General features: G+C 38.9%; 1 protein-coding gene across 1 annotated transcript in view; it reads right to left on the bottom strand.

Moving 5' to 3' along the window:
- The window catches only part of ALKAL1 (ALK and LTK ligand 1), a 55,136-nt gene extending 49,565 nt beyond the window's left edge, over positions 1 to 5,571 (bottom strand). The window contains exons 1-2 of the mRNA XM_064505504.1: positions 5,377 to 5,571; positions 4,140 to 4,227 (exon numbers count right to left, since the gene is read on the bottom strand). Of these exons, the coding sequence (XP_064361574.1) occupies positions 4,140 to 4,227; positions 5,377 to 5,571 (283 nt within the window). The remainder of the gene's footprint in view (positions 1 to 4,139; positions 4,228 to 5,376) is intronic.
- Between the last annotated feature and the right edge of the window lie 19,142 nt (positions 5,572 to 24,713).

Raw genomic sequence — 24,713 nt, 5'->3', positions numbered from 1 at the left:
CCATGTAAAGCCTATTTGGAGAGGCTTTTTACCAAAATGGCCATGGCAGTTATGTGCCTGAACTGAAGGACAGAGAGGACAGCCTAATCCACTTCCAGTGATTTACCTACTGCTCAGTTTTACCTCTCAGCACTAGTCTGTTCTTCATAACCAGAAAGTAACATGAACATTTTTTTTATACTTTGTTAGAATCTTTCTTTCTTTGGCCTGTTTTCCTGAGGCAGAGAATTCTCACTTGATTACATTATTTGTCTGTAGCTTCATGCACAATTTAAACCAATATAATTTGGAATGGCTGCCAAAAAGATCAGTGCCATACTCTGCATGCCTCCGGCCACTGAATTTCTGCCCTCGAGCCGCCCTCTCTGTTATGCTGGCACAAGAGTTTCAGTGGTTTCTTGCTGAACTGGATCAGGAAACTCATCCAGGCTAAAATTAGTCCCCAAAAGGCTAGTGCCCCCATGCAGCCTACCATATAGCACACAACTACTTTCATAGATGTGAAGAAGAAGAAGATAGCAGGGAGACATCAGGGAGGAGCTGTTCGCAAGGGGGAGGCAGAACCACTTATTTCAGTAGCAATGCTGACTTACAGCATTCAGAAATACATGGTTGCGCACAAGACTGTGATGCTCTCTGCCCATCATGACAGTGTTTGAGGCCACCAATGTGAAGGGAACGCTTCATTAGCGTTCCTGCTATGGGAAAGACATCCATGTAAGATTACTTTTTCTTACTAGACATAACAATCATACACTGATTCACTTGGAGCTTGAAGCCTCACAGGTATGTAAGACTCCAACCATATCATGCATGACCATAGGAAGCCTGGCTCCATTGGCTCCTCTGCTCTCTGAACTGTCGTTTGAGGGAGCTCAGTGGGCAGTGAAGGAGCTACACTATGCAGATATGGATACCCACTAAGCCAAAACAGAGGCATGATGATTTTCATGTAGGTTGTCCAAGGCAATTTGATTTCCCAAATCTTAACATCTACAATTTAAGAGGGGTCTCAGCAAAGCTTTCTTTCCTTATAGTTGCTCCTGAGCAGTCTTTCTCTGGAGGAGACATGGCAAGATGTGCTAAGTACTTTGACCATACATGGTTGTACGTGAAAGACCACAGAGCAGAGTTTTAGCTGTGATGGCAGCAGTCTGTAAGGATCTGAACTCAGCCCCACTTGCACCACAAAGTGCAGGCCTGAGGTGCACCTCTGAGGCAGTATTTTATATGAACCTGCATAAATGTTTCCAGATGTTACAGGGCCTCTTGGCTGCCCCGACTTCTGCCTTGTTCTTCAAATTCCCTCTCCAAGTAAAGCTGCTGGACAATGGAAAGGACTAAAAATCTTTAAAAGAGATGCCTTGCCCTCCTCCCTCCAATGAGGTCAAGAGAAAATCTACTCACCAGGATGTTGCACCCAGTACTGCATTCATTATTGCTACATCTCTCCTGCCTTATGTCCTGTTTTCCCTCCTCACAGCTGTGATTTCATTATAAGTGCAGGGGACTGGGACATGTTGCTGAGCAAACTGCACAAACCTCCTGCAGCAGGTGTGCAGCTCACCTGCTAGGCAGTATCAAGAGCACAGTAACGCAAAACTGAACTTAAAGCTAGACAAAGGCTATTATTTCCCAAGTCGCCTCTTTCCATCACTTCTAAATAACAGAATATAAAATGCATTTCAGCAGCCAGACATGATGCTTTAGAGGGTCTTTAAAATGCTGTGAAAACTCTGTTACTAAACTAGCCGATCTAATATAAGCAGATCTTCTTGGCCCAGACAAAGACCCTTAGCTGTTTGAGGAGGAAGACTGAGGGTAGGGTTAGTCTCTCATGCTGCTTGCAACATATGGACCTTTACTAAATCTGATTTGAGCAGGTTTAACTTATTTGGATGTAAGCCTACTAAATATTTGGAAAGTAATTCAGCTTAAAAAAAAACCCTACAACCCCCTTTTTCATCTGTGTCAGTGTCAGCTCCATAGGGCAAAAAAATAAATACTGCAGACAACATTGGCAAAGAAAGAAGAATATAGACATCTTTGCCAAATGGCTCCAGTGACACAGTCAAAACACTCCCACTCCCTTGTCCTAGGCAGCTATTTATTTCGAGTGTACTTCACCGGTGCTTTAATTCCTAACTCAGTTTTCCCCTAGTAGAAGACTACTAAAACAACCAAAAAAAAAGATGCAGAACTGTGCAAAAAGGACTTCATTGTTCCTTTAGGTGCCATTGCCTTTTTCACTCCTACTCACCTCAGCTTTGTCTCTGTAATCTCTGTTGTCAAGTCTTTTGCTCATTGTAAAAAGCTCCTTTTCTACTACTATTCTTAAGAACAATAACACAAAGTCACGCAAAGGAGAAAATTTAGGTAGGAAAGATAATGAGCTGAGTGGAGGAGGTAGAAAAATTGATGGAAGGACTGTTGAGTGAATGCAGAAGCAGTGATACAGGGAAGAGGAATGATGAAAAGCAAGGAAGGGTTAAGAGAGGAGGTAAAAGTCTGAGTCAACGCAGAGTAGGAGGAGATGATTGATTAAGAAGGAATCAAAAAGTTGAATGTTAAACAGAAGGAAGAATTTTGTTATGGTGAAATCAGAAGGGCAAGGAAAAAGAAATGGAAAGACAGAGAAAATCTTGAAGAGGGTGAAGGAAGGAAATTGTACTCCACACCTTTTCTATAATGTGAAGAAACTGAAGAAGAAATGAAGGAATTAGAATAGATTAGGTAGAAGAGATGAAAATAATGTTAGGCTGGGAGAAGAGACGAAATCAGAAAAAGTAAAAAAAGAGTATTAATATATGGAAGGGAAAGAGCTGAGGTATATTGGTGTGGGTCTGAAATACTGTATTCAGCTTATTTTCTTGAAAAATGATGGTGTCTTTCTACAGGAAGAGTTAAGTTTGATTTGGATGAACAGAAAAAAAGGAAGGAAAAAACATTGAAAACATTTATGAGCTGGGAATAGGGGTGCTTACAAGAGAAATACTACTTTAAAACACAGGAATTTACAGAGAAAGACTGTGGTCAAAATGTCATTAAATACAAACCTGTAACACGTATAGGTGAGTCAGATAGATTTCATACACTCTTCTAAAATATGCATGATCTTAAATAGATTTATTTGATATGTTTGATTTCATGCTCTTCCAGTTGGGGGAAAAAAAAAAAAAAAACAAAGCAAAACATTTTTCCTGGAATAGGGAATTAGGTTGGCTTTTGGCCTGCTACTCATGCATGTGAAAGACCGTGAACTTGGCTTTACTGTTGCATAACCACAGATGATGTTCCTTAACTATTATCTACTCATACAACAATCCTGAGCTTTTATAAAGCAACTTTGAGCACTGCCAAAGCATGACACATTCATAGCTTTCTAATATCTAAAAGATAAAGACCTTAGCTTTTCAGGAAGGATTTCCAAAAAATTATCCCCATTCTCTTAGATCATTCATATCCTTAGGATATGCCCTACTTGCTCCTTTTTTGTAGTGCCTGTGTGTCTTTGGGTGTCATCAGCTTCCAATACATCCATGGTTTTCCTTTTATTTTTCTCGAGTCCTATTTGAAACCTGTTCTGATACCTCTGTACATCTCAAAAGTATACTGAGCATGCATTATTACAGCCTAGCTAAAAGACATGTGTAAGAACAGCACTTCATTCTTCTACACACCACAGAAACACTGAACCTAGTTAATTTTTGTCTCTGATGGAAAATGGTTCCATCAGAGCATATTGATTAAACAGGACATATGGATTCTGCAGGAATCCATCAAAAAAATCCAGCAGAAATAATACAAGTTTCTGGGCAGCTTGCCTTGACAATGCACTAGCCAGTTGGCTGGCAGCAAGGTGGGCAGGTTGCCTGACTCCCTGGGATCCTCAGCTTCCCTGTCCGAGCAGCTGGCTCTTCAGCCAGCCAGCAAGCTGGCTCGGCAGCTGGGGGACTCAGCGTCCAGGAGAGCAATCAAAGAGAGGGGAAGCAAAGGAGTTTGGCAGCTGGAAAAACAACAGACACATTAGAGGAATCTCATTCCCATGAAAAATGTCAAGTTTCTGACTTTTAGACCTGATTCAGGAGTAAATAGACACACACACACACACATATATTCACATAAATATATATACATACCTGTTTTAAAATGGTATTTCTTGTAAGAAAGGAAATCCGTTATTCCAACTAGCTGAAATGAATTCTTGCTGTCCTCCACTATGAAAGTCTAAGTAGACAAATATAGGCCAAAATTAGAAAAGTTAATTTCAGTGAGCCCAGCTAATTAAGGGAAATGTCATGACATTGTCACTGTACATTATTACAATTAAATATGATCCAGAGGATGGGGTTAAAATGAGTTTAGCCTTTTTTAGTCCTGCATCAAACAATGATCACTAAATGTCTTTTAAAGCTCTTTCAGACATGAGGAAAATAGGAAGAGGAGAGGCAAAAAGTAATATAAATTATGAAGCAGAGTTTCTGTGTCAGCAATACTTGTTCTTACCTTTATCCTGCACTTATTCTTTATAGGAAAAAAATACTCAGTTTCGCAATCTTCAAGAAAAAGAGAAAACATCAGCTGAAAGGATCTAGAGTTCTTTCTGAGGCTTTTCTGATCATGATTCTTGAAGTCAAAGGGCAAATTAAGGAAAAGAATAAAGCAAAGAATAATAAAGGCAGGAAATGCTGCTGCCTTCTGTTTCTAGCATGGACTCCTGGTTCGTCACTGCTTCCGACAGGTCGGCAAGCCACTCCGTCTTAGCCGTTCATAGGGGTGGCAAATGGGAGCCACAGGAGTCTGTTGAGGAGGTTGCTTTCAGCTGGCCAAAGGCTCAAGTAGTGTATTGAGAGAAGCAGTCTTGGATGGCTGAACTAATTTTCTTAATTTTGTCTGGCCAACGTACAGAATAGGGAAGAGAAGGAAGACTGAAGTTGAGACAGACTGTGACTTGCTGGAAAGACAGGTCTCCTTACTACTCCTGCAGACCTTTACCCACATGGCCACATCTGCTCTGCTTGTTATGTTCCAGAGGTTTTTTTTTTTCTTTAATTTCAAAATATCTTAAAGTCAGAAGTGACTGACCAGAAGAACAAACAACAGAAATCCTCACCACAGTTAAGACTTTTTTTTTTGTTTATCCTCGTACGTATGACAAGAGAGAATTCTAACGGTAAAGAAGTATAAAAGAAGCGGAAAAATCTCCTCATTTCAAGATTTGGTTATCTTGGGTGTGGAAACCACTACTTCCCCTAAGCCTTCCTCCTAATTTCTCTCCCTGGAACTTTTCACTACAGCCTATGTGCAAGGCGTAGTGCTAGACAGCTGTGCCACTGAGAGCTCTTGCAATGGTCCCAGCTGATTTTTTTTTTTTACTTCTCTAAAAGAATTTCCACAGAAGCTGCTAACAATCATCCCCTGGCTAATGCTGGCTATCAACCCCCTCTCTCCTTTTCTTCCTGTCTCACTGAGAAGTGATGACCCTCTTTCCCTGGGTTTCCAGACGTGACTATCCTTGCTGTGTTGCCAGGTTTCTGCCTGTGTCAGCATCACAGCTCCGAGAGCCGGCATAGCCAGTTCCCTCTGCCTGGGTCTGTGCAACACCTCATCTGTACATCCATAGGAGCTCCCAAATCAGTAGTTAAGTATATCTGACTGCCTTGATGCCTTAAGTCCCATAAGAAGATTCCCTACCAAATAGCCAATGAAATGGGAGGTCTCATGAAGGTATATTTCATGTTAACAATGTTTCATCTGATTGTTTTATGAACTAAGGTCAATAATGAAAGCGAGAAACACATTTTTAAACCTGTTTTAAATGTAAACAAGTAAAGAAAAAACAAAAAAAACTGTGAAATTTTCTTTACTTTTAATTTTACTTTTAAATTTTTCAAATATTATTCATTATATAGTGCTAAATTAAAGAGACTGTCCTGAAGGAAACAAGTCTAAACTAAAGTTCGCAATATAATATTTCTTCTTTTATTGACAGGGAAATGTTTATTCTCTTCTAAAGGACCTAAATAATTTTATACAGTAAACCTGCAACATAAATTATAGCTATTGATGCCAACGTGCTTTGATCTTCTTAATACTGGCAGGCCTCTGTTGCCACCTACTCTTGATTTTGCTAACAGTAATTTAAACAACAATCCTTTTGAGATAAAAGGATTACACCTTTGTTAAAATATTCTCTTACAAAATTCAAACAAACGTTCATAAAGCTTGTCAGACAGCTTTGCTGGTGCTTCCACAGGGCAGGCCTCTGAAATCCTCATTCTGTGCCGAGCAGTTTCCTCATGCAGCTAGCAGTCCTCAGGGACAGTAAAGGCCTGTTGTGAGACGATACCAAAATCTCTTGCTCTGCTAAACTGCCAGCGTGACATTGCCTCCTGTGCTCATTTCACACAGACACACACAGAGGAGCTGCTGTTTCCTCAAGCGACATCTCAGCACCGTTGGGGATGTGCAAGCCCTGCTCAGCCAGGTAGCTCTAACAACCCCAGAGTCGTGGCGCGTCCGCAGGGATGTTCCCTTCCCCTGGGTCGGCAGCGCTCCCTGACCCCGAGCAGCTCAGCCCACATTTCACTCTTGGTCTTTTCGATGATGGCAGAAACAAGCAGCTCACATCATCGCATCAGATATCTTGTTAGCACATCATCTCTTTTTCCACTAAATATCAAATAAGCTAGGTATAAAAAAGAGACAAACATGCCCAAATACATGGAAATGGTCAGTCAGTTTCTAGAAGAGATTTGCTTGTATAAAAGGAAATACATAAATACTCTTCAATGATTTTCTGTGTGGTTTTATGACCGAGCTCCTTAATACTGCCAGAAACATTTTTTTTCCCATCCATTTAATTCCGTGAACTGTAAATCAATAGATTTTATTTCTTGTGATCAGTCCTAACTTTTGGTTCAAGATTCCAAAGTTTTCTTCACTACTCCAAGGATCTGGGAAACATAGTTTCAATGATTGAAAAATGAAATTTTAAGATATTTATTTGACCCAATATTCCACTTTTACAGAAATTACCTGTTATTGTCTTCTGTAATGAATATAGATTATATAGTGATTATTTATAGAAAAAGATGTCCATTGAAGTAATTCAAGTCTCACTGTCTAATCAGCAACACAAATATCATGGATGAAATTTGAGGTACATGAAAAATATGCCAGTTAATTTGTAAGAGACCTTCCTTTACAAAGAGAATTTTTAATTTGTAAGAGAACTTCTTTCATAACGTGTTTAGAAAAGGGACAGTTTCTATAAATCATTTACAAAAAATGGAATAAAAATAATTTCTCCCTTCAAAATTTATTTTATGCCCAATTCCCTAATTTAGAGTCCAAATTATATTACTGAAGTATAAAGCAGTATAAAGTAAAAAGCTTTACTTTTGTGTTAATTATAACACAGCTGCAATTATGGCATTACTCATGGTGCATTTGTGCTATCATCTTTCTACCTTAAATAGCTGTAACTTTTAATGAGGTTAGTAATGTTGGGCTATTAAAGACCTGTTTAAAATTAGTTTTGATTAATTTATTTCTAAACATAAAGATCTTCTGAACTCAGAACAATCAAAATAAAAATGTTAAACAAGAAAATTTCTTAGATCATTATTACATTTGCTAGTTCTATGCACTTTTAGCATCCTCATTAAAGAGTATTTAGACATGGAGATAAATGTTTTAAATATTAAGAAGAGGTTAATCACTTATTTTGCTTTATCTTTGATTAATTTCATAGGTGATGCTAGGGGCAATTCTACTGCACACATTCTAAATACATAGAAAACTCAAATAACAAGTGTTTCCCTGATTTTTTTCTATTATGATAATGATAAACAAAAATTCAACAATCTGTACCTTTCATCTAAAAGGTCTCACCGTACTTCTTCTCACCAGTTTTATGCCATGAGTGAGAAATATCTCCCTCAGGCAACCAGGTTATCTCAGACTTGGGAATTCCAATTTGTTAATCCCCTGGAGCTCTCCAAGCCACGTTTTTTCTTTTGAAAGCCTGAGCATAGTCTTACATATATCATATGAATGGAGAGCTGTGTTGCAACAGACAAAAACAGGCAAGCAATATGAAGAAAAGATAGGATAAATGGTGTACATTTTATGTGCTATAATACTTTCATTTAAAAATATAATCATGAGACTCAGTAGGCTGAGAAAATACAGAATCATCTTTAACAGCATAGCATGTTCAATTTCAGGTAAATTATGTAATTTCTAGCACTTTATCATACTGGGACAGTAATGTTAGCTTATTTCTTTTACCAATAGATGGCAGTGATCACTCAGTTTCCTGCAAGAGTAAAAAATGTTGAACAAAAGTCAGGAGTCAGGAAGTGGGTAAGTATTCAAGCAGATCCGCCTGTAAAACCTGAGTTATTGCTATTATTATTTTGCTTCTAACTAGAACATTATCATACTTTCATAAGTACTCCTTAGATGAAGGAAACTTACTTTGAAACCTACTCTGTGACCTGGTATCAACCTCTTGGATTAAAGCCTTCACTGTGAGTTATTCATCTCTTCACAGGAGGCAGGTGACAGGTATAATTCGTTTGCTACCATATATTAAATAGTTTATAGGCATCTCTTCTTTACCTCCTTCCCTTTCTGCTTTCTCATGTACAATGGGCAGCTACCAAGGGGTCTTTCAGGAGACAGTCACTACTGCCTTTGGAAAGGCACACTCAAAAGCAGAGTTGGTGGACAAATAAACATTGGGGGACAAGAATGTGAAATCATCTGGATAAACAGTTTTGTATCATTGGCAGCCTCAAGAACCCCTCGGCTGTGGTGTGAAATGAGCTCAAAATTTCTCCTTTCACTTCCTATGAACAAACCAGAAATCATCTAGGCTTGCTATTCTGTCAGCAAGCAACAGAAGACCAAAAGCAAATCTTGAGTTCCAGTTAGTCTCTTTCTGATCCATAAGATGGTTCTTACTGGGCTTGAATCTGCCATAGCTCTCTGCAGTGTGAATGGGGTTTTTGAGTGACTAAGAACATGCGAACGCAGATTATTCAATTTCAGTCCTCACAGACATCAGCCAACTCCTGGAAGGATCTGAGTGTGCAAATGATTAAATATCCTCTATTCCAGCTCCAAATCCTCTCTTCCAGCATTTGCATGTTGCAGGACTTCCTCTTCTATCTACTGTTGGATTTGCTGTTTTGGAAAAGCTTGCAGAGACACATTGGTGACTCTGCAGCTCAAAACCTATGTCTGATGACTGTGCCTTCTCCAACATATTTCAGTTCAGATTTAACCATCTCAGAGCTCTGAAAAAGGAGTTACTTACTTTCCTTGTCTTGATTACCTTGTTGCCATGCTCAGGTATTTACTTTCCTGATTCTACAGCAAACTCAGAACAATATTTGCACCCTCACACCTCCCCAAGAGAAGTAGCAGTGGCAGTATATTTTTATTCATTAGCACAATGGTTATGAATTTATCTGCAGTGGAGAAGACCACAGTTAATTCCCTTTTCTACTTGAGGATCTTTCAGACCACACCTCTGAGGAGGATGCCTTAACTGTAGGGCTATAAAACAGTTTGAATTTTTCCAGCTGCTTCAATCTGTATAGCTGAAAATTCATAGGAAGAGAGGCTCCAATCCTTACCTTCCCTAAAGACTTCCCAAGCCATTAAGTCATTTTCTACTTCTGTCCCCACCTCCTGTCTTTCCCATTCCCATTTAGATGAAGGTATTTCTAAATACAGGGTAAGCATCATGGACATTCCAAAAGGAAGAAATTCCCTTTTTCTAGCCTCAAAGTATGTTCCTAACTTCCTAGGAGGAACTAGCCATTGCTGCAGATCCATGTCAGAGCCTTACAGAAAGACAGAAGGGCTCCCTACACTGCTGCAAGTACCAACTAAATTTCTGCTCCATTCCCTGGTGAAACCAACTAAGTATTGTATCCAGGACATTTTCCTTAGAAGTAAAACTCTCCCTACTCAAACAGTTAAAGTCTCCAGATCCCAGCTGCAGTACACTAATTAACACGGACTAGTGAACATGTGAGGACAATTCTTTACAAATTTTGGTTACAGTACCTTAGGATGCAAACATACTGGATTTTTAAGATAGTCACTGTAGGGATGAAAGTGCAGTCCTCACCTGCTGAGCTTCTACTGTATTATTACAAACAAATAGATGGTAATTTTCTGTAAGCGGCTCAGTAATGAGTCAGTTGGTAGAGTGGGTTTTTCATTCAGATCAGTAATATCATTAAAACACTTGGTCATGCTATTTCAGTGTTCACACTCTTGCTCTCATCTGGAAGCCAAGGGTGTTACAGAAAGCAAAATATGCCTACTCCATTTTCATTGAAGATTTTGAATCTTTCCACTTTCCCTAAATCGGTGCATGTATTCATATATAAGGAAACTGTGTTTTCCTGTAAAGATTATTATTTTTTAGTAGCATTAATAAGTCTGTATGTAAGGCTCTTTTGTACTAGACATTCTTTTAGGTAATGAAACCTTGCCTGAAAGGATTCTCTATATAAATAGACATGACAGATTAAAAGGGTGGAAGCATTGCTATCTCTGTTTTACAGATGTAACATTGAGATATAGAGCGATTAAATGACTTGTTCACTTATGCCCCTAGCAGCAACAGAAACCGAGGTCTCTGAGGTCCCAAATCATCTCCTCAAAAACAACATGATTCTTCCTCTTACATGATGAAGACAACACCACAGGAGATGCCCACTTACCATAAGATATTTCTGTGTGAGGTCATAGTCCTCAGGCAGCCTGCAAACGTGGCTGCTGTGAATATGCAGAACATAACTAGCAGTGGTCAAATGGCATATGTGTTGTATAGGAAACTTCAACAACATCGCCCCTGCCCCCATTGCCATCACATACACATCTCTTGGAAAGAGAAGCAACAGTATTTTTCCTGCTATAGGGGACCTGGGTATCAGGGTGAATTTTTACCATGTTTTTCAAGACAGTAAAGATAAGAACCAGCTGTGAAAAAAATGCAGAGGGACTTTACAAGACTGAGTGACTCGGCCACAAATTGACTGATGAAGTTTGATGTAAATAAAGGGAAAGTAATACACATGGGAAAAAAGAATAATTCTAACTTCACATATAAAATTAAGCTCTGAGCTGACTATTAGTGCTCAGGAGTAAGACAATGGATCTGTGACAAATAGTTCCATGAAACATTGGCTCAGAGTGCAGGAGCAGTCAACCCACCCTCCCTAAACCCCCCAACCAAACGTCAGGCATTACTAGGAAAGGAACAGAGGGCAAAACAAAAGAGGACAAAGCACAAAGCATCATTTTGCTACTTACAGATCTATGGTTTAGATCTGTACCATGTATGTGTTCTCAGAAAGGCTGAAGTAAAAGTCAAAAAATATTCAGAGATGGACAACCAGGCTGGTCAAGAGTAACCTCTATCCTGAGGACCAAAGAAGGACTGTTTAATCTGGAAAAGGCAAAACTGTGGGACATTATGACAGAACTCTACAAATTCATGAGTGTCACAGACAAAGAGAGTGGACTGTTCACTTTGTCTTCTCCTACAAGAAACTAGAGAGCATCAGATATTTTCAGTAGGAGTCATGTTCAAAGCAAACAAAAGGCAATGGTACTCCATGCATCAGATATTTTAACTATGCTCTTCCTTGCCACAGGGTTCTGTGGATGCTAACAATTAACACGAGCTTAAGGGAAGACTGGGCAAGTGCACAGAAGAGGCATTTATTGGAAGTCACTAATTACACAAAAAAATGCATCTTTAGTTCCTCAGCATAACATGGTTAGAATCTGGGAAATTATTAAGGAGAAGTTTCCTATAAGCTTGCCTAGTCCCATATTCTTCCCTTAGGCATCTGCTTTTGGCAGAAGCTAGAAATGGGATATGGAACCTTTGGTGCTTTCTTATGTGACGTATGATAAAAGACGATTTGAAAGACTGTATCACGAGATTCCTAAAGGTTCTAAAATTCTCCTACATCAGCCTGAAATTATTTCACTACAAGAGCTACTTAAAAACTCCAGGGTTTTAATTGATGTTGTTTAGAACTGTGCAACATTAAATAATCCTGAATAAATTTGGAAGATAGAGAAACATCTTATTTTTTTCTTTATTTGTACAGCATATTCAGAGAAAAATCAGACTACCTTTACACTGAAGGTTTGAGGCCACCCTTGTCAAACAAATGTAACTGCAGTTTGCTGCACAGCTATTTTTAAAAGTGAAAATTTGATATTATTTCCCTGTAAAAAATGTACATGTATATTTCATATACTACATCTGGTAGGATGAGCCAGCACAGCTCACAACCAGTCCAAGGTGAGACCACCCCATTATGAGCTATTTTTTTTGCAGACTGAGTGAAGAGAGACACAGACAATGGTCCTCCAGAAGGAGATTAATGTGACTTTTTTGCAAAGGCAAATCATTTGGGATCTGTTTGTCTTTCATTCTTGTATTGAAGGAGTTGGACTGGTCATGAGGTGGGACTGGAATCTCTTTCCCAGTAATTAGCCAATTACAGATCCCTAGAACATTACTTGGGTAGGCTTAGGTAGCGACGAATTGTTGTACTCTTTGGTTTCACACTGCTGTAGGAAGCATATGAAGAAACTGAAATGCTGCTGCTGCAGAAAGGATGCAAAAAACTGCTGGAGAGCTGGTGGAGGCAGGCAGAGGGTAAGGGGGAGGTCACACAACTCAGAGCCAATGAACCAGGAGAGACTTAAAATCAGGGAGACAAACATCATATTTCATGTTTCCTGTGTGTTTATCAGCTTCTGCAGAGCTCCCAATAATAGCATAAGCAATATATATACAAGAACTTGAGGCTATCCTCGGTTTCGATGTGACCTTCATGGCCTTCTAAGTATGGATGGTTTTTTAGTCATTGGTATGGAAAAAAGCTTTTGTATTTTTGTACTGTGACAAACAAATATTTGCTCTTTACAGGACAGGGAGAGTACAGAGCCATCACTGTCTGAAGAACTGTATTTTCCTGTTTTCCACAGAGTCTAGCCTGGATGTACTCAGCAGAAATATTATCATGGTGCAAAAAAGCTCATGTAAGACAAGATGAAAAGGGCAGATAATCAATTGCATCTTTCTCCTTAGAATTTCTCCAACGTGACACACACAGTTGAATTGGCCTAAACCTGAACCCAAAATGCATAACTCACAGCCAGTGTGCTTTGTTATACCTCGTTTCTCTATTGCACCTCTTAAGTAGTTGGTACCAATAACATCCCATCCAGTATTATTCCCATTTTAATATTATCCAACAGAAGAAAAGAATGGGAAGAAAGAAACAGAATGTGAAATAGAAGAGACAAAGAAAACAAGTTGAATTTTCTATGCCCTCCTGCCTTATCTTACACAATTAATGAGACAGGCAGCTTTTAATAATGAATGTACATATGTTGCTTTGTTTCTCTTCACATATAAATCTGTGTTTAATATGGCATTAGATTTGTTTTCTGCTTTGAATCTAGAGAATCAGCCTGGACCCTAGAAGAATAGATCATATATTTTGGCATATATTTCACTAGATAGTATCCCAATGTAAAATTTTAATTTGGACTTGGTCCACATTTCCACAGCTGACTCAGTGCATGACATTCATAAATAATGTAATTTATTGCACAGAACTTAATACCACTAAGATAAGAAGGCAGGAATTTTTCCCAGATCAGAATGCTTTTTTTTTTAATGCAAGCCTCCATAGGTGTTAACAACTTCTTTTTGACCTTTTTAGAAAGAAGCTCAGACTTCCCACTCCTGAATTGTAGCTACTGTGGAGCATAATGCCTTGACCACATCTGGATTTCTTGAGTTCCTCCAATCAGTGCCAAAAGTGAGCTTACTAAACAAACTGTCTGCTGTTTATTTATAACTTTCATTTCTCATTCACTTCTGAATAAATACAGTCTTTAATGCTTACCTTAAAACTGAGTGAGTTTTGCATCTCAGAAACCTGGGAAACTACATGTTTTTCCATTTGTTACAGTAGCTCTGGGATGTTTAAATCCTCTATGTAATTGGCTTTAGAGGAATATTTTAAGCTTGTATTAACTTCTAGGTCACAGCACAAGACTCATTGCTGTCCTTAAGCGTAAGTCTGAGAGGAGTAGAAGTCATTAAGTGGCTAAAAGTATGCTTTTTTTTGATTTATTGGAAAAGCAAGAAAATATTATTAGATTTTTAATTCCATACTGAGATCTAACTAACAACCATATTTCATAATGTAAATAATTAGTATATTAGAATCAATCCATGCATAATAAATAATAGTAAACACAGATCATCTGTTAAGCTTAGGCAATCTTCTGCCCTAACAATACCATTCTTAGATCCAGTGAGAGATCCACAGAGAGAACACAAGAGCAGTTCAATAATAAAAAACCTGTATATGGATGAGTAGCAGTCTCCTAATCAACTAGGTCCCATATATAATATACAAAGTTTTAGAAGAGAAGATCAATCCAGAATAATCCTTACCAGGAATGTATTTCAATACTTGGTTGGTATCTCCCGTTAGAAAGTCAAATAATACGATAGGTTTCAAAGATTAGAGCTCTTCTGTCCACTGATTTTCCTTTTTACAAGACTAGAGCTGATAGAATATTTAATTTAAGCATTCATCTAGTTAATATGTGAAAGTTGTATTTTGTTACCAAACGCACTGGAAAGGGAGAGAGGGAGAGGTGGTACAAACTGAGACCTATACTAACACCACCTAACAGGTCACCACTCAAGATCGTTTCCAAGTCACATAGAGAAGTTGCAGTAGATTATGACCCTGACCACTGTATGTTTTTTTGCTCCCTTGGTAGCTTTAATAAGATTCCTTTTCTCTGGTATGTCCCACTTACCAACACAACTAGAAGTTAGTTTGCAATGAAGACTTTGGGGCAGGGTGTAAATCTATTCTTTTCAAAGCAAGAAGACTACATTAAAGTCAAACATCAAAGCTGACATCCACAAAATGACAAGGCTTAGAACAATAAATTCATTTTAATATTGCACCCATAATTTGCAACTGTTGTATAGGTTCCATCTTGAAATAGTTATCTTAGTAATGACATGTATTTGTTTAATCATGACACATCTATATAATACCTTCCTCTCCTGCTATTAGTTTCTGGCTAGCTTTCTATGATGCTAATTAGAAAAGTCTCATTTATAAAACCCAAGTATTTCATATTAACATGTAAGTGTTAAAATACAACGTGATCTCTCATTAAACAGATGCAAATAAACATGTTCTCAGGCATATAAATATGGGGAACAAATACAAAATACTTTCTATTAAAACACCATGCAGAGTTCTAAACTATGAAGTTTGGAAGAAGTAAATGTAGTAACATGCAAACTACCAAGGCAAGATTTTCAGTTGAGAAAAATAATTAATTACCAAGCTCTAACTTTTGAACAGACTATAGCTAGATTTAACCAAGTTATTAAGAATATGAGCCACTGCAAAGAGATAAAGGTGGTCAAAACAGTTATGCTACAGGCACAAACCTTGGAGATATACAACTTGATGGCAGAAAAAAAAAGTTTACATGGCTCACATACCAACATCTACTTGGGAATCCAAATGCCTTAAATAGGATGTTGGGAGAAATAGTAGTTCCCTAGTAGGTAATATGTGTATTCCCTTCGAGACACAACATCCCTGATTCACTTCCTTTTGAAGTCTGTCTCAGTCTGACCAACAGGACAGTCAACCCAGATGATCTTTGTTTCAGGAAGCAGATTCTGGGAAAATAATCTTCATAACCCTCTCTGATTGCCTCTGAGTCACTTCTTTTTCCAGTTTCTTTTCCTTCAGAAAGGATCTTTGGCTAGTCTTTTCAGCAGTTATCTATCACAGTCGGTAGAGACGTGAAAATCAAGTGCAGGAAAGGCTTTACACCCATTTTACTAACTTGCACTGACTGCCTGGCGCAGAGAGAGCACAAGCAGCTGGTAGCTAATGAAACAACAGCTCCATCCTTCTAGCAGAGAGAGACGTCCGGAGTAATGACCAACGGAAAAGTGGGATTTGCGCCAATTGAAACTTTAACTTCAGGCTGCATTCACACACAGTGAACTTTTCTGTCAACCTCTCAGTTTTCAATTTCTTTGAAAGCTTTTAATGCAACTCTAGCTTAAAGATGACATTAATACTAATTTACACATTTTTCACTGGCTGAAGTCCACTGCAGTTAATGGAAATTACTCCAGTGGATATGGAAAAAGGTAGTGAGGGATCAGTGAATTATACAAATAAAAGGGAGAAGCCCAGTTGTGAACTGTTTACAAACAAATTTAAATTCTCAAAGTTATAGCAACATCATTCCATTATACTCAGCACTTACCAGAAAAAGAAAAGCACCCGTTTTCTCTATTTCTGCTGTAGTTGCATTGCTAGTTTAAACATGCCTTGAAAGAATCTTATTACATCAGCATTTTGTTTAGTAATATGATTAAGTTTGGACAAAGTGTCTTTCTGGATTTACCCCTATAACATTTCAACCAAGAACAGGGTCCTTGACATGACATATCAGCTGAACGTATTTGCCTGGAGTGGGGAAACAGGTCTGTACAGCTCTGGTAATTAGGATGACAGCAAAGATGTCCACTTGATTGAAAGGAGATGGAAATGATTTGAACAGCTAAGGATCCAAAAATCTTTTTAAATGCTTGTCTAAGGAGACAAAACTTATATTTTTCTGTGAAGAGAGTTCTGTTTCAGTATTATTGAATCATTAATGGAATCAAAACCAGAATAGAATTCATGGACATTTTTCTACCTGGCATCATAAAAACAATGGTTTGAAGGGACCAAATTCTATTTCTCTTCTCATTACATCTGTATAACTCCACTGGGTTCAATTACTTTATACCACTGCTGAACTCAGCCCCCTGAAGATACCAATTTAATTTGTTAAGTTGTTGGTTCTTCCTTCGGTAAACATAGAGCTCACATATATGTACTGCTATTATTGCCTGTAGTCATCCTAATTTCTAGGCCAGGGACACCTTGGTCAGAGATGAGAAACACAACAGGTGTGTTGAAGAAAAGATATCTGCCATGGACCAAAGCCAGTAGAGATCAAGAAAAATAAGCACTCATACTGGCTGAGAAGAAATAGGAAGATGACATCTGTCTGTCAGAAAGACTGGAAATCGTTGATATGTGTAGTGTAACGAAGATAGATAATAGAAAAGAAAGAGCAAATTCAGTCTCATAGCTCAACAGATGTTTTACACCCTCTGTGACTGAATGGGGTTTCAGAAACGACGTATTTACTACTAACTTGGGACTATAACTAGAAATACTGTTACTGCTATAATTCTACTTTAAAGAATGTATAAAGAAATTTCTTTTGCCCACTACTCTAATATCTCACACCTACGTGATTAAGTGAAGCAACACATATTTGATGATGACAATTGGTTACTATATACTTTTTTATTGTGTTTCTACTGACAGAATATTTTTATTTATCAACTATCAACTATCAGCTCAGTGCTATACCCTATGATACTAATGATCCTCATGTAGTAAATACTCTGAAGCCTAATAAAAGTCTTTTCAAGGACATTTGTGCAATTTAGAGAAGCTTTGCCATGTAAGCTTGGACTATTACCTATGCAGTTATAACTGAACCTTCTGTGACTTACTGATGATTTGCTGATTTTGACATACTTACCTGAGTAAGTCTTTGAAGTGCTCACTGTTTGTGTTGGCTACTACACTCTGGGTAGAGTACTCAATCTTTCACCTTGTCATATTCTTCCTTGATCATGCGGTTGTGAAAGATTCACTGTTACTTACTTCTGGTGGCAAAAAACTGAAAATGTTTTGACTACAGTGTTTCTTTCCAGCCTTTCTGGTTTCCTTTGGTGTCATCCTAGCTTGTCACTGGCAGAGTGAGGTGCAGAGTGTGGAATAAGCAGGTGAAGTCAGTGGGTTTTAGGAAGCAGAAGCAAGAAATCACTGGAGTTTTTCTGAGCCTGTTAGTTTCAGGGTAAAAATAAAGATGGCAAATTCAAGGCACTTTAACCATATGCTCTAACATGACCGTGGTCCAGACAGAGCATCCCTCTTTCTAAGGGTTACCAGGGCTATTTTCAGTGCTCCAAGTTTGTCAGAATTTTAAATAATTGATCCATCTGCCATCTGAGGAATGTTAAAACTTCAAGAAGTCTCAAAATTTTTCTTTGAGGATTTCCTGGGAATACAGTTCCTGTACATTTGGCAGTAGGGACTGCATGCCTCATTGAAATAAGAGCAGAGCAAATATGTTTTATCTAAGGCTGGCAGGGAACTCTAAGTAGTTGATTGCTATTGTGTGATCTTGAACTGCAGCTCTGCCACTCTGTGACCCATTTTCTTCATCAGTGAAATGGGGTAGAATTATTTGAATATCATGCTGAGATCCCTTCTCAGCTGAGAGACATTATATAATTGCAGATGGTGTATACTCAAGCTAACCTGTAACCACTGACAGCTTAGAGCGACAGCTGAGCTTTCAGAGTCTGCAGCCTGCAGGATTTGCATTGAGAGTGAAGGATTCACTGCAGCGTCAACTCTCAAGGTAGCCTGCAGCTATCAAATGCTTTCCCTTCCATTAGCAAAGGTGAAAGCAGAGTGAGCAAACCCCTTTCTGGCACAGCAGAGAAATAGTACTGCCTTCCTCATCAGCCTTCCGTTAGTAGCTATACTTCTCTTCTCCTACTTATCTTATGTGTGGGTTGATGGTCCAGTACTGGCACCATGGGAAGCACATTCTTTAGTATCTGCTTTTAGGGAAAATGAATGTTACTCTTTCTGTAGACAGTTTTCAAGCTCCTTCTACTCACAGGAATCATCAAAAGTAGACTGGAAGTGATTATCAGATATCATCTAGCCTATCACCTCACTCCAAAACACACCATGGGCATTTCTGACAGATGCTGGTCTGGTCTATTCTGAAGAGCCCGTAGTGGTGGGAGACTCTCCCACCTCTATAAGCAAAGACTTCTGGCACTTCAGTGCTATTATTTCTCCTTATTATAATTTAAACCTATTACTCCTAGCACTACTTACAACAGGGTGGTATTTTTATCTCTTAATGTCTATCTTTCACATATTTGAAGGTGTTATCATATCTCCCTCAGACCTTCACTTCTCTCAGGTAACATCCACCCTTCAATACGACTAGTGATTGGACTGCTTGTTTGTTGTCTAGGAGCCAGTGGCATAACACTGGCCCAGGAGAAGCTGCCTGCCTTCTTACTACTCTTGCTGCAAGAGAATCCTCTGGCCATTGCTCTGGGCTTCATTCTGGGAGTGGCTGCTAAAATAACACGGCATACCCCATCTCCTCAGATATATCTTTATTTTTGATTTTAAAGGCAAAAGCTATTGCCTGGAAATATTAAAACATATCACCAGGAATTACCTAACCCTTGAACAAAGTTTTAAACTGTGATTCACTGAAGACATCAATCAATGATAGAAACAAGCATTTTTCCAGGAAGGTAGAACTCCTTAATAGAAGACTAAAGCCAACAGAAAGAACTGTCTCTTAAATCACAGTCCACCTTACAGAAAAGCCAAGAATATATAACAGTGCTGCAATACTGAAATTGCCTATTAGAGTCCTTAGAGAATTTCCCTTAAGACTTTTGAAACAATCTGATCCAGAAAGGAACAGGAAGAAAACTACTCTTGATTTTCATCTTGTGTTATTTAACCTGAAAGCAAAGATAAAGAAAAATGGTGAATTCAGCTGGAGGCATTATTTTATAGAGGATGTATTTGTTTGAAATATTCTGACATCAGTGGTTAGATAAAGAGGGAATTTTACTGTAAAACTATCAGTGTTTTCACAGGCCTGGGGCTCCTGTTGGTGTTGCTTTGCCTTACTTCAGCAAATCTTATTCTAACTTCAGGTGCACTGAAAAGACTCATTTGAAAGCTGGGTGTCTCAAAATCCAGTTCTTTCTCCTTCCCTCTTCCACCTGAAGTGCATCAGCAGTCACTCACAAACATGACTCCTTCAGTATGGGCCTATGTACAAACAATACACTTCAGTAGCTCACAGAAAAGGAGGAAAAAAAATTATTATTTAGAGACCTGAACCCCCTTCTGGTGTATGTTGAAAAAACAGACTGAAAGCACAGTGCTTTCTCTAGAGTGCTCAAAATAAGATATCTATCACTTTAAGAGGAAAGAGATTGAGATTTTTCCCATGAAAATGGTATCTCCCAGCTCACACAAGCCAAAGTGAAATGAATTTTAATGAAAGATTGTCATCACTGTGAAGATGATGTACTACCCAACCCATAGAAGAAGGATTTTTCTCTCTTTTACTTACTAAATACTCAGAAGTCCGCAGAGAAAGATTATATGATCACGCAATAAATTTTACAGGTCTTTGACTCAGATTTTATATCTGGGAATTGTAATTCACTTTTAAAATAGAAGCTTATCACACAAGAAAAGGCAGCTCCCCATTGGTAAGTATCCTGTGAACTGACAGATTGTGAAATGGACTCATGGAACAAATTTGTGTAATCTCTGCAGAAATGGCATTTTGTTGCATGGCATAAATTTCTACTGGATAAACTGTAAGAAAGGCTAAAACCCCCTTCACTCTTCGGTGAACTTCTTAAGCCTGCTCAAGAAAAAGCAGGGGCAGACAGGAGATAGGTGTAACTTTCCTTCTCCATCATGTTACGCTGCTTACGAAATAACTCAAATCCTTTAACAAGAATATATCGATCCACCAAGCTTCTTTGCCTTTTTCCTGAGACCTGGCACTGGGTAACTGGGTTCCTGGGTATCTTCCTAAGCTCTGCTGGGAGCCAGAAACAGCTTTTCAGTCCTGGTGCTCTTGGAGGGTTTGAAACAGTTTGCATAGTGCTCACCTGCAGCCGAGTGCACAGCCTGACAGCAGGAGACAGTGGGTGCAGGGGCTGCTTCGCTTCCTGCCAGAGCTGCACCAGCAAGCACAAGACAGCAGGGCTTGTAGTCCTGCAGGAAGTTAGAGGTGAAATGAGCCCAGCTCTCACTTAACGGTGGCCATTTGTCTGGGAATACAGGTTGTGGTTCCAGGATAATGTTTGTTTGCATTTGATGATTATTCCATGTAAAATGCACAAACAATTCAGTGAGGAGGACTCAGGACTCCTCCTTTCCATCAAGAGCTGAAATTATCATAGAAAAGACCATCAGGAATCTCCACTACATCTTTCAAATAAAACATTCAGAGGTTGATTCCAAGCAGATGGTTATTGAACCTTAGTCTGAGTGAGGATGCCTCTGTCTAACTCTCATTCAGGTCCCAGAGAGGGCTGGGTGCAGGCACCGCTGTACTCAGCATGACCTGCTGGCTAGCTTGGAGAAGCTCCCTGTTGACTGTGAGTATTTTTAAATTGTCCTAATAATTTTATGCACTGTTCAGGAAACATCGGTGCCTGACTCATGCTTTACATCCTGCTATTCAGAGCAACCCTGACAGGCTAGAGCAGAGAGGAACCTCATAAAGTTCATTGAATGGAGTGCAGGGTCTTGCACCTAGGGAATAATAACTCCATGCACTAGTAGACGCTGGGGGCTGACCTGCTGGAAAGCAGCTCTGCAGAGAAAGACTTGGGAGTCCTGTGGGACACCAAGTTGAACGTGGGCCAGCAATGTGCCCCTGTGGCAAGGCGGCCAATAGTATCCTGGGCTGCATTAGGAAGAGCATTGCCAGCAGGTCGAGAGATGGTAAGCAGGTCCTTACCATCTACTCAGCATGGGTGAGGCTACACTGGGAGTACTGGGTCCAGTGTTGGGGTCCCCAGTACAAGAGAGACATATAGGTACTGGAGTGAGTCCAGTGAAGAGCCACAATGGTGTTGTAGGGACTGGAGCACCTGTCATAAGAGGAAAGGTTGAGAGAGCTGGGACTGTTCAGCTTGGAGAAGAGAAGGCTAAGGGGGGATCTTAACAATGCGCATAAATATCTGAAGGGGAGGTCTGAAAAGGATGAGGCCAGACTCTTCTCAGTGGCGGAACACAAACAAACACTTTACTGTGAGGGTGACTGAGCACTGGAACAGGTTGTCCACAGAGGCTGTGGAGTCTCCATCCTTGGAGATACTCAAATGCCGTCTGGGCACAGTCCTCAGCAACCTGCTCTGCATGACCCTGCTTGAGTGTGTGTGTGTTGGGGAGGTTGGACTGGATGATCTCTGAAGCCCCATCCGATGTTCTGTGATTCTGTGATCCCCAATCCCGGTCCAAGTGCCTAAAAAGCCTGTGTATTACAGTACCCATTTTGTAAGTACCTAAGCTATTGATGTACCCTGGCCCTTTGATACCACCTGTACAAATGGAATACTTGTTATGACAGACTTATCTTCAACATGTTGTTTATTTGCCTTATCAAACTTAAATGTCAGTCCAGAAATGATAGGGTAAAAATATATATGATAAAAAATGGAATAAAGTATGATGACATGCCAGTGACATAGTTACATTCTTATAAGATAAGTTTATTCTGAAATATTATGTCTCAGCTGATTTATGTTAAGTTATTAATCTGATATTGAAAAGAGAAAGAGAAATGAAAGTCTGTTTTTTAGTACCAAAATTTGCAAATTCCAGCTTTCAATATTGAATCTTACAGTCTGTAAAAATAATAATAACCTCGCTAAATTTCTTCTGGAAATGGGTAAAGTATCTTCAGTCACTGGAAGCTCTGAAACATATTCTGATCTTCATTATATTACAAATAAAATCCAATACATAATGAAAAAATTATAATTCTTGTATTTTTTCTTTGAATCATGAAGGTACCAACTATGACAGAGAGATACAGTTATGCCAGACATTATACAGATATCCTCAATATATAGTGCCCCTCCATAAAAAGTTTAAAAGTGCTTCATTTACACAGTAGAATATTATTTCCTCTCAAAAAAATCAAACCATTTTAATTGACATAAGTGAAAAATTTACTAGTCAAGAAGTGAAATAAAATAAACTCAAATCTGGAATACAGATTAGATCCCCATAATATTTACTGGTTTTGAAGACTAACTCTGATATTACTATAATTTCTGCCCAAGGATATGCTTACAAAAACTTTTTCAAAAGGACACTTATTTTCAAGCAACTGTATTCCCTTTTGGTGTGGCAGATTTTGTTCTCTGTGACTCAGAGACTCATTCAGCATTATTGGATAATACAACCAAGTGTGCAGCACAAGGTGTTAGGAAATATTTAAACCTGACAGCCAGAAGTTTTAACCCCATCATCAAAAACCCAGTTGTGTAATATAGGGAGAGGAGCTGGTTGCATGTGTAACCCTCTCTATCACTTGATGACTCATTTCATTGACTCATTTTAATTATTTTAATGACTCATTTTGGTGATGATTCCAGCAACATAAACTGAGTTTGTTTTGTCAGCAACATATACATATCAGCTAAAAGTTCCAGATGGAATCGAATAAAATAACCAAATAAAGTTAAAGGAAAAAATATTGTTTCAGAGTATTAGCATTGATATCAAATGCATAGAAACATGATGTTGTTTATACTACTGCTCATTTCCTTGTGATGTTCCTTCTAAAAGAGAGTGGCTGTTTGCTTGTTTGCATAGGGTTTCACAGAGCATACTTTTGCCTTTCTAATGACCTTGACCGCTGAAGACAAAGTTCTGAAAAGTCCACTTCACCACTATTTAGGCACTGCGTCTCAGCATGTAATTCTGAAGCATTAGTTACAGGTGATGTGTTCATGGCAGTGTATTTGTCCTTCAGCTGAATATAGTAATAATCACCCTGTCTCTTCAGGAGGGAGGGACAGGCCAGAGCAGGCGAAGCAATCGTCACCCATCTAGGCATCGCCCTCTCCCTTTCTGCAGGTTCTTCATTGAAGCTGTAAGACGTGTACTCGCTTTTCTTGGACTGTGTGAACCTACAGTGTTCCTAAGGGGTTGATAAAACTCCAAGCCAGTCTGTATCATTTCCTGATGGAGAGGTCATGAGACCTGCCAAGACATGGAATACTTCAGTCACGTACCATTTCACCGACGTGCTATCAACTGGAGGACACAACCCTGGTCCCACAGTCGTCGGTGCTCACAGAGATCCCCTGTAATGCCAGCACCAGAGAAGAGACTTGGATTCCATACCTAAGGCATGGAGTATTATTTCCTAAATCACATGTGGCCTACCTGGAAACTTGCATAACTGTATATAGATTCAACCATAACTACAGATGAGCAAAAACTTATAAACAAAGTCATGAACCAGGTTAGAGCCATGGATCATTTAGCTCAGCAGCAAACTGTAAGTGTGTGTAAAATGCCCTTAACTAAGCCAGAAATCTGTCCTCTTTTAGAATTTCAATACCTGAAATGCCAATTTGTTCCACCTTCAGATTAAAATATATTATGTGTTTTCACAGCTGAAACATCGCTTTGATGTGAAATTAATTCCTAGTCTGATGAGGGGAAATTACAGTAAATAAAAAGTAACAAAACAAACATGGCTCTGAAAGTTGCTGGGAGAGGCAGTTTTTTCTAGTATTAAGTACACTGTGGCCTGGCTCTGCTAAAATCTTTGCAGCCCAGATTACCTTAACATAAACTATAGTAGACTCATCTGATATTAATTTGATTACGTGATTTATTAATTTTGGTTCAAGTGTTCCA

This window comes from Dromaius novaehollandiae, chromosome 2 (genome assembly GCF_036370855.1).
Source record: "Dromaius novaehollandiae isolate bDroNov1 chromosome 2, bDroNov1.hap1, whole genome shotgun sequence".
NCBI classification, from domain to species: domain Eukaryota; kingdom Metazoa; phylum Chordata; class Aves; order Casuariiformes; family Dromaiidae; genus Dromaius; species Dromaius novaehollandiae.
This window is presented reverse-complemented; position numbering and strand designations above follow the sequence as displayed.